This window comes from Austrofundulus limnaeus, unplaced genomic scaffold (genome assembly GCF_001266775.1).
Source record: "Austrofundulus limnaeus strain Quisiro unplaced genomic scaffold, Austrofundulus_limnaeus-1.0 Scaffold25, whole genome shotgun sequence".
NCBI classification, from domain to species: Eukaryota; Metazoa; Chordata; class Actinopteri; order Cyprinodontiformes; family Rivulidae; genus Austrofundulus; species Austrofundulus limnaeus.
In genome coordinates, this window is record NW_013952427.1 from 734,095 (window position 1) to 745,566 (window position 11,472).

An 11,472-nucleotide genomic window follows, 5' to 3' on the forward strand; every position below is an offset into this window, starting at 1 on the left:
CTCTGGTTCAGGTTTTGATATCAGAATGATCCAGGTATAAAAATGTAGCTTTTAAAGCCAGGAACATGAAAATGTAATTAGGTCATTTTGACCAAATTTGACTTAATCCTCATTTCGATATGATGGGTCACATTTAATTAATATGTGTACTATTGGTTTTAATAAYATATGTTAAAGCTCCAACAAAAATCTTATCCTAAAGGAGGATCCTACCCCCACCTCTCCCCCCTCTCACACCATCTAATCTGATCCCCTTAAGGTCCATGTGGAGCTGCACAGAATGAACAATTCAACACCAATATTACMCCTCTGGCTAATAAATGTGTTCTTGCTTGTTGAAGATTTTTRATAAACACCATAGTGTATCATATTTTGTTGATATAATATGATGTTTTGTTTTGTTTTTTCCTCATCTAACCGTCTGTGGGTTTTTCGTTTTTCTTTATAAAGGTAGCGCGACCCCTGCTGGTTGCCACATTACCTGATCACGTGTTTCCCCATGTTTTTGCCATGTGTGTCTTCTTGAATGGATGTTCTTAAATGTAATTTCATTGTTCTCCGTACAATGACAATAAAGGCATTATCAATCAATCAATCAATATGAGAATGTTTCTCATTTGAATATGTTCTTTGATGAAACATGAGAACAGCTAGGAAACATAGTAAGAAAGCCCCTCGTTTTACCTGATAGAACAACGCGGAGTTCAATCCTTCCAACTTGGCCATGGACGTCTGGGGGGTTCTTCACTTGACAGATGTAGGTGCCGTTGTAGGCGAACTTGACCTCTTGAATTATAATGGAGGCATCACCACCCATGACATCCCCGGCCCAATGGACTCTCTTCCTAAAAATGCCCTCCGTGGGTGGATATGGTTTCTGCTGGTAGTGGAACAGCTGCAAGGAGAGTTGGGCATTTGGTTGAKGCAATCGCAAAGTTTTGTTAGATTACAACATTTTTTTTAAGTTATCAAACTAAGGCTCCTGCTGCAAAGGAGGAAATGATTATTTGAATATATTGTGGAGCTAGAAGCTACCAAACCTGACTTACTGCATCTGCTTCATTTTAATTCTGTCTCCTCTCAATATGCACACAGAACAGTAAGAAAAAAAAACACAAGCTGTCTTGGATGCTCCACTGGGAGCCTCATGACTCACCAGCATCTCTCTCAGCTGGCTGAGGGGGTGGATGCTCCCTGACAGCCAGCAGGATTTGAGGTTTGATTTAACTACTCTCTCACACACACACACACACACACGCACAGAGACACACAGAAACGTACTGAGTCCTCTCTGTCTCCTTTAAGAGGTCTGAAGGTCCAGGAGATGATGACGACGTTGGGGTTGATCGTTGCCGAGCTCTGAAATGTGCACTTCAGGCGGACATCGGTTCCGTTGACCGCCTCGATGTTCCCAGATGTGTAAACACGCATCCCGCTGACCTGCAGCACACCTGGAATGAGAAAGGTTTATCTTCATCTGATAAACAGCTCCCTGAGTGTCTGCAGTGCACTCTGTGACCCTAACTACCAGGTGCTGCTGCAAGAAAATCACCAACTGTAAATGAGCGCGCAGAGGGAGACTGGTGACAACTTTACCCGTTCGTATAGAGATGGATGACGCTTCCTAAGATTGAGTTAGCACCCGCACACACGTGTTTTACTGCAGCACATACACACCGTGCACGAATCCCAGAAACACATCATTTCACCCCTGTCGGCCAGTCAGGAAGATATAGTGAGCTTTACCATCACACCTCCCCCCTTCCAGATTACAGTTTTATTTATGAAGGGAGATCCGACAGCTTTCTATAGCAGCCCGCTGAGAGTGTGTGTATGTGAGGCTCAGAAGGGGTTTATGTGAGCCGTGTCTGGTTAAAATCATCGGGGCTATTTATAGACAGAGCAGTATATGCTCCAAGAATAGTGAAAGCCATGTCTAGCCTTATTAAAGTCAATGCCCAGGAGCAGAGAATAGGCCCAACAATCTGCAAAGCTATGGCACAAACACAAGGCAAGTCTTTCCACGTGTAGAGAGCTCTGTCAAACAATAAAAAACCTGATTGTATTTCTGAATGTCACAGACACAGCAGATTGAAAGGAGAAATCACTTGTGGCTTTTTAAAATCTTCTGAGCGAGCATGTCGAAACCGATTAGATGCGAATGAGARGCAGTTCCTTCACAGATTTTTGTCTCATCATTCAAAGCTATCTCAGTTCATAATCTGCTCATTATGGGACTAATGTATAAACACTGAACCAGCCTGACTGCCATTTCAGTTTTATTCTTCAAACTCTGTCACAATGTCTGATTCATTGTGGCTCCCTATACACCATTATTTATGCCATTAAAAATCTATACAAAAAGTCCATCTTGCAGTTTGATCAGGGACAGCCTGATGGGACTTTTACTAGCAGTATTATTGTACAGTGTCAAGAGAGTTTGCAAATAACTGCAAAAAGTTTTCACATTAACATTACAAGTTTAGCATAGGCAGTGTAGGCAAATGCTGGGAGTACTGTCCATCTGGGGGGGCGCCACCAATGGGAGATCAAAAAATATATTTAAGAATTTTGTATCAGAGTTTAGTTGATTTAATCTGCAGAATAATCCCTCATTACTCAGGTTGATGAAGTTAACTTGTTCTGTGGGTTTCTCAGTCTGCTTTGCTACTACATCAGTTGTTATATGGTGCAGAAGATGTTTTCTGATAAAAGTATCATATGATGCAGTGAAGACTAACTACTGGTGTTTATTTAAATAGAAAACAAAACAAAGATAAGTTTCAGTTATGATCTCAGATCAAGTTTAAGTTAAAGTCTGGTTTTCAGTAAACTGCCTTCATAAAATATGGTTTTATGTTGTTTTATTAATCCTAATAATTTCATAAAATGCTTTTCAAATGACTGAAAAAGCATAGCTTTGAGAAAATATTTTTACAAAATTCTCCTGAGGAGTAGTACCCTGGAACCTCCTAGAACTGCTTCACTCCACAACTACACGTCAACATGACATATTAAAGAGRAACTTACCCCAAAATTAACTTTTTTAGTTCTAGACTGACAGTCTAGAATGTGTCTAAAATATTATATAGTACTGTTTCTGTGCTAATTTTGATGTTTTTGTGCGTATTTGATCAAATCTGTAATATTTGGTCTAAAAACGTSTTTTTGCTGCTCATATGGGTAGAGCAGTGGTACTGCAGGCTAATTTGCATATTGGTTAACAGCTCTCCACGGTGACGTGTCTTCTCCACGGTTTCGTTACAGTGGCTGTGTTCTGGTATAAAAGCCTCTCTCTAAGACACGCCCCTGCAGCAGTCAGAGGGTGGAACAGTTAGCAAGCTTAGCATGATCGTCTGTTGACCTTCAGCCTCGGGTGGGGAGAGCTGACTGCTGTGCTGCTCTCTCRCTCTCTCTTTCTGTCTCTCTCTCTCTCCCTCTGTCTCTGTTTCTCTCTACCCCCACACACACACACACGTGCGCGCACACACGCACGCACACACACACACACACCAGCAGTACGTCTTGCACAGCAGGAGGGGAGGAGGGGAAAAAAAGGCAGAAACACAGKGGCGCAGCTGCAGCCCTAACGGACCGAACTTCAGTCAAACAAGACCCAACACTTTTAMTCKTGATTTAAACTAGCGATCTTGTGAGCAGCTGCAGCTGTATGCTTTTATTTTTTTTTATGTCAGGCTGTCGTGGAGCGCTCCACCTCCTCTGTCCGGTGCTGGTGTMGTGTGAGGCGGACAGCTCAGCCGAGGCTGCTGGAGCTTCATGTCCTGATTGAGGGAGCCAACATGAGTCAGTCTCAGACTGAGCTGACTTGACCAAGTCTCTCTCTGCCTCTGGTGAGGAGGGGYTGAAAAATCCTCCACCTCAGACCGTTCAGAGATGTAACTATCTGCGATACTGTGGTCACTCTCCATGTAGCATCAATTATGTTAATGCTAGCTGTCACGTTCTCTCGTCCTGGCCACACCTCCGCTCCCTAACCCCCTCTCCCCTACCAACACCCCCTCCCCTACCCACTTTGATGCATTTTTCAAAMTTCACCTTGGGGCGAGTTATCTTTTCACAGGGGGTTAAGATACACTTTAACAACATATGGTGTAGCTATTTTAAAAGAACAACCTGGTTTCTAAAGATTTAAAAAATTAAAGACAAAACTATTCATTTGTGTATGTGAATGTGTGTAAATTTTTAGTGACATTTAGAAAGATGCACAACAGGGGGCACCTGAAATCTTACCTAGGACATCAAATTTGCTAGGGCCGGCCCTGAACATAACCCAGCAGTTTGACAAATATACACTGACTTCTGAGCTGTCTGAACTTCCTAAAATTGATACAACTCTTCTTACTTCCACCAATTTTAAAACTTCCCATACAGTTCATAAATCAAGAATATAGGCCTTTTTGTCTTCTTTCACCCTGTATCTCAAATCCCCTCTGAGTGCAGCGTGAGCACATTCAAACACTCCCTTTGTGTCTGAGCTCAGTATTTTCTCCTCATAGCTGGATGTGAAAGGTCTTTTTAACCTGACTTATCGCCTACATGAAATATTGTAGACACATAAACGTGTACGTGGGACAACCAGAGGCTTCTGCCATTCACAGTTAAGGATTTTAATTTCAGTGTGAAATACAGGTTTTTCACGGTGACGTTTTTGTTTGAGGCTTACATCCTGCTCTGAATCTTAATATTCCTGTCTTGATAAGGGTATTGGCAGCTTAGATTATCACAAAGTATTCGTAAATTAATAATGGATTTTATAGAAGAAAGTTGATATTAGTATTTTAGTGACTGTCTTATTTCATTGGTTTTGTTTCTTCTGTTTTATGCTGTAAAATGAGTGACAAAACTCCAGTCAGAGCCGGTTGGTTCCACTTTACCTTAGGTACCTCTTGAAGAACTATTATTTGAAGAGAACCCCTCTGTTGACATCTCTAACACTTCATCATGGCCAAGCCTCATTTGCTTTGCACTTGTGCACCTGTTCTTTTCATTTAAATTCACTACTGAACACTTAAAAACAGCATTGTGTTTTGTACTGAATTTTTATTTTTATTTTTTCACTCGAAAGGATTTGGATAAAACTGTCTAAAATCATCTCAGTTGTTGTGTCCTTGGGCAAGACACTTCACCCACCTTGCCTACTGATGGTGGTCAGAGGGTATGGTGGCGCCGATGCATGACAGCCCCACCTCTGTRAGTGTGCCCCAGGGCAGCTGTGGCTACAGTGTAGTTTGCCATCCTCAGTGTGTGAATGTGAGTGTGAATGGGTGAATGTCTGTTAGATTAAAGCGCTTTGGGGTCCGGAGTGACTTGAAAAGCGCTCAATAAGTTCAGTACCATTTACCATTTACCAGTCTGCTGAAGGAATTAAAGAGCTAACATTTCTTGAAGGAATGCTTGTTGCCCGCTGCCTTTCATGACAGGGTTTTAAACTAAAATCTATTTATAATCAAAATGAATGAAGATATAGCCGAAATGATCAAAGCTTGTAAATGATATTATGCACAGTTTGATGCAATATTGTTTGATTTTGTCAAGTAGGGTCTCTGCAGTGCATAAGGTGAGTTTCTTGTGGGCGGAGTTTGTCCTAAACGTGATTGGTGGAGTTTGGATAATAGATAGAGGTTTTATTGATTGATTGATTGATTGATTGATTGATTGATTGATTGATTGATTGATTGATTGATTGATTGATTGATTGATTGATTGATTGATTGACTGATTATTTATTTCAAGTCAGTCAGAACAAAAATTATATTCATTGATCCCATTAGATTCGATTCAAATAGAAAAAAAAGAGTAAAAATCTATTTATAATAACTAATACACTTAATCTAATAAAGAATACAAAAGGTTGGGTGTGGGCGGAGCTTGGCAAAACCGTGATTGGTCAGATTGACTTGTCTTGTGGGGCAACATGAATTGTGAACAAGCAAAGATAAAAATTGACTTCATATTTCATGTGGCAAACACCTTCCTTTCTCAAGTCTTGACTAATATTAATTCAAATTCATACATAACAGTCTTTTTACATGTTGGTTAGGGCTGTTTTTGACCAAGCCAAATTATTACGCGTCTCACCACATGTACTGCGTTCAAATTTCGTGCAGGTAGGACCTTCCTGTTTCAAGTTATGATTAAAATTATTATTTAAATACAAATAATATAGGTATTTCCTAGCCATTTCAACCAAGACACTCACAGCTGTGCCAAGCTTCTTCAAACCCAATCCAACCAATCACCAAACCAGGTCCACAAAAGTCAAACAGATCAATCATGTCTTGGACAAACTCCTCCAACAAAACAATAAACTCCTACCTTGTGAATACAGAGACCCCCTTCTTGATTTTACCAGATATGATTGTGCTCAGAGAATCTGTTGAGGATGACTCTCACATAAAAGTGCCCTTTATGTTGGTTAATATAGACAGCTAACAGACGAACAGGGTAAACTCTACTAGTTAATGGCAAAACTTTGAAAACAAAGTTGTGTCTGTCAGCAGTGTCAGGGTAAAAATATGAATGACATTTGATTCTTTATGCTCATTTGTGTCATTTAAAAAGTAAAAGTTAGGCGCCAGAGAGAAAAGTACAATGCAAGGCACAGAAGTGACATCTCCAGGGAAAAAGAAACACTGAGTCATACTGTTCTTCTGGCAATCACCTTGAGCGTTTACTCAGAACTTGAGGAGAGAATGTTAGTGGTGGCTTTGTTCCTTCAGCAGCAATTTCAGCATCTTATCAGTCTGAAGAGAGTTTCCTGTAGGACAGAGATCGGCTTCCTTACGTCATTTACCAGACGGGCCACTCAGTCATCACAAGGCTCACAGCAGCGCTTTAGCTGCCTAATGTGTTTTAAATGAGACCAGCAAAACATGGGAGCAGAATGAACAAAATGAGCAACTCAAGCAAAGAAACGTCCATCTTTAAAAATGCTAGTTTGGATAAACCGGCCTCTTTCGCTCTGCCGTCTCTCACTTCATTTTTCGACCTGGCTGTGAGTGAGGAGACATTGAAGTCAGTGGATTAAGCTGCCTGTGTTTAGGATGTTCATTAGGCAGATAGCATCAGCGCTGGCTTTGTCTGTCCAGCCCATAATGACTCCCTCCCTGACTCGACAGCAGGTGGGTGCGCATGTGTGTCTTGAGTTTAAAGCACCTAGAAGAGATCCTGTGCACCCTATTTTAAAGTTTAATCAAGAACTGAAAAGGGCTRAGTGGAACAGAGGAAGAAAAAGCTGCTCAGTTCAGCTGAATGAAAGGCCCATCACGTCCGACACTTTGTTCTGAAACATAAAAGCTTCGTTGATAACCTTGATCTAACCACAGCAATGTTTCACTCTTTGRATTGTACGTAGATTGAATTCCACTGCAACAATTGAGAGCATTTCTTAAATTATGTGATGTCAAAAATTGATATTTGTTTATAGCGACTGTAAGTTTCAGTTATTAGGGGGAAAAAACAGAAGAGTTGATATTCAGTTACAGAGAAAAAGAGGTTCAACTAGCAAATAAACTTGACTTCAAACCAAGTCTTTGTGTGTATCAGTATGCTGTCTAGCTTTTATTTTCCTGGTTTAATAATCAGGATAATCACCATGACATGGAGGAATCTACACTAACTAAGATCATCTTATGTAAAAGGCGACACTTGTACATACATACTCATACATACATACATACATACATACATACTCATACTCATCCTTGATAGAGAGGAACGTTGGTTTGAGAGAGGAGTAAAGGAAGCCATCTTTGTGAAGAAAAACCATCCACCATTAAACAGAGGTGGAGGCCTTCATGTCCAGTTGTCCTCCTCCTACAACATTGTTTTTGCAAGTATGACTCAGCCCCCTGTGAGCAAAAGGTGTGAATCACGGCCCCAACGATACCAACACAAAGAGGGGAAAAAAGACAAAAACAAGGGGACATTGAACCCCGCCTGCATTCACTAGATACACATGACACGACACCTAAGAACCACAGCATCCAAACCAATAAGTCAGGTGATGGGGCGCATGACCATCTATGAACAATACAGCTAATCAAGCCAATTGTTAAGCGATGGCCCTCTTTTGCATGTGACTGACCTATTTGTCCACCATGTAGAGGCAGTGCTTTTAAGGCTGGGTTCACCTGAAACTCATCAGACTGAAGAAGTCTCTTGGAGGAGAGACYAAACATTTCTCTAAAGAAGGACCCATCCAGAGGACCTACTTATTTTTTCTTTTTGATTTTTTCTACCTGGATTAATGAGATGCATCAGGACACTTATATTATACGTTTAATCCCAGGCCAAAACATAGACTAGTCATGCAGCGCTATTTAATGTTTGAATAATCAACTTTAAAGGCAATACCTGGCCAAAAGGAAACACTTGTCAGTCACATGATCCAATAGTTTTGCTCACCTAAATATGCTGTGGTCTTAAACCCAAATGTCTTCAGTGTACAAGTCAAAGTACAGAATTTGACTTGCTGTTCCAATACCTTTGGAGGTGACTGTATAAGACAAGTAGAGTGCAGACTGATTGCAAATTCTTGTGTCATAAATTTCCATAGATATTGGCTAATATAGCCCTAAGTAAAGTATGACTATGTAAAAAATACAAAATTAAATGTATGTAATACAACAAAATATATGTGACCCATCACATCGAAACGAGGATTAAGTCCAAAAGTGGGATGTGGAGAAATGGGCAGATAAAGGGTTTTGATTTAAACGTGTTCAAATTTTGCATTTTGTCAAAATGTAATGAATTAATGCCTTATCAATATACCATTTCAATGAACAGTCTGAAATATAATCCTAAAAAAAATTGAAACATTTTATAGCAGTAGCAACAAAAAAAAAAAAAAACTTAATGTTAAGGGAAAATTCCTTAAATTTTTGAATTTTTCCCTGTAAGTTAGCAATGTTTTGGTTTCTTTCCAACTGGGAAATCTTAATATATAAATAATATTTGAGGTTTCCTCTTTATATTGACATCAAAAATTACTCAATAAATTTACATAAAATTAGGATTCAGACCAAACAGAAATGCATTATTGTAACCAACAAGACAAATTAAGTCATATATGGATTTAATTATGATATCAGAATGATCCAGGTATCAAAATGTAGCTTTTAAAGCCATGAATCTGAAAATGCAATTAGGTCATTTTGACCAAATTTGACTTAATCCTCATTTTGATATGATGGGTCACATATTATTAGAATGTATAAGCTAAATACTGTAATGTATGTAAAAATTCCAAAAAGCTGTGTGTGTTACAGATGTTCCAACAGAAAAAAAAGCAAAATGTTGTCTCCTTTTACAACTAAGCAGACTTTATCTTACCTGTTCTGGCCAAAACTGGTTAAATGTTGACATGAGAGCTCAGTGATCGATCTTCAGCTCAGTGCGTTGCAGTCGCAGACTCACAAAATCATTAGCATAACTTTAGCTACACCTGCAGCTGAAACATGTTGACATATAAAATAATGAGTCCAATCTCTGATACATCTTCTGCTACTGAGAGGTCATATTTTAAAGTTAAACGTGTCAGTTTCTGCTCCCTTATTACAGGGATTAAAGAGCTTGAGACTGATTAGCAACGATGTAATGAAAGTTCATTCCCCCCCAACCAAATCAAAGAAAAGATTCACCGTGCCTCAACTATCAAAACAGAAAGCAGGTCATCAAGCCCTCAGTACTTCCAGTCTATTTACAGTACATCGTTTTAAATACGCACACTAATCATCTTTGTACAACAACAACAACAACAACAAAACACACACAATGCTTTCAACTGTGCTGTTCTTTGATGCGAGTTGAACTTATTATAAGTTTAGGTTAATTGGGCCTTTCTGAAAGCACAACGACAATACTTTCAAAGTGACAAACAGCACTTTGCTTACTAATTTTTCCCGGCGGCTGAAGCTACACAATCATCATTTAATCGCCCATTACAGGCACTAATTGGTGAGGCCATTACAAGAGTGAAGACATTAGGAGAGCCGATTTTGAGTCATTTACTGAAAGACAGTAGAGAACTAGACATGGGTTTTTATGATGTGAAAACAAGTGTGCATTGCCATGTAGCATGGCTTTGCCTGCAGCATCGGACATGCAGAATGAACTTTGACCAAGTTCAAATATGTTTTCTAAACCAGCTTGTGCCTGTCACCTCAGCAGGTGTTTTTAATTAAGGAACTTGAGAGAAAATATGAAGTTGGAGGTTTTTTTGTTAACATTGCATTAGCTGGGTTTTGAACCCTGACCTCCCACATGCAAGTCCATGACATAGACCATTAGGCCAGTGGAGCTATGGAAGAAGGTGGTGTCAGGGGTTGGTTTGTATGTGTGCAGAAAGAGGCCACATTGCCAATACAATTATTGACACTAAACTGCATAATATTACAACAATAGGGCAGTATTGAGTCAATTTTATAGTAAAGCATGATAATAAAATCATATTATAATTGTAAACACTGAACCATTGAGTGTAATGGTGTGACAATATAATCTGAAAATATGTGGTTTAAATGAAAGTGTTTGTTCATAGCAGGGATTGAACTCTGATCTCTCACATGAAAGCCCATGGCCTAGACCATAAGACCATTGGAGCTGCGGCAGAGTATGGTGCCAGGGGTTGGTTTGTATGTGTGCAGAAAGAGGCCACATTGCCAATACAATTATTGACACTAAACTGCATAACATGAACGCAGTAGAGCAGTATTAAGACAATTTTATAGGAAAACATGAAAGTACAATCATATTAGTAGTGTAAACACTGAACCATTGAGGTAAAATGTTAAAAAACTATGGTGCAGTTCCAAGATGAGTACAGCTGGGGGCAGTATTGGAACATTACAAGGCCCCATTGACTCCCATTATTTGAATTTGGAATAAAGTTTAAACATTAATATTTCAAAACCTACAAGCTGTATAGGTACCAAAAGGCATAGCAATCATTTGACACAGGACATTTACAGATAGAAATTACAATGGCAGCTGTAGGACAAAGTATGCAGGAGCATTGGACTTGCAGAATGAGCTTTGACCAAGTTCAAATGTGTTTTCTAAACCAGCTTGTGCCTGTCATGTCAGCAGGTGTTTGTGATTAAGGTAATTGTGTGACAATATGAAGTTTGAAGAGATTTTTGTTAAAGTTGCAGTAGCTGGATTTGAACCCTGATCTCCTGRATGAAAGCCCACAGTGCTCATCGTGAGACTATAGGAGATGTAGCAGAGGACAATCCCAGGGATTGGATTGTATGTATACAGAAAAGGTTTACCTTGCCAATGCAATTACTGACACTTAGGTACAATATATTACAGCAATAGGACAACATAAAGACAGTATTACAGTAAAACATAAAAATATAATCATATTAACATTGTAATCACTGAACTACTGAGTTTAAATATTATAAAACTATGGTGCAATACCATATTGTTTAAAGGCAACAG

At 39.4% G+C, this 11,472-nt stretch overlaps 1 protein-coding gene across 2 annotated transcripts in view; it reads right to left on the minus strand.

The window, feature by feature from the left end:
* LOC106514980 (myelin protein zero-like protein 2) overlaps positions 1 to 11,472 on the minus strand; it is a 34,668-nt gene that overhangs the window by 4,798 nt on the left and 18,398 nt on the right. For both annotated transcript variants that reach the window (XM_014004534.1, XM_014004533.1), the window contains 2 exons: positions 1,282 to 1,451; positions 685 to 895 (listed from right to left, as the gene is read on the minus strand). In XM_014004534.1, coding sequence (XP_013859988.1) covers positions 685 to 895; positions 1,282 to 1,451 — 381 coding nt within the window. The remainder of the gene's footprint in view (positions 1 to 684; positions 896 to 1,281; positions 1,452 to 11,472) is intronic.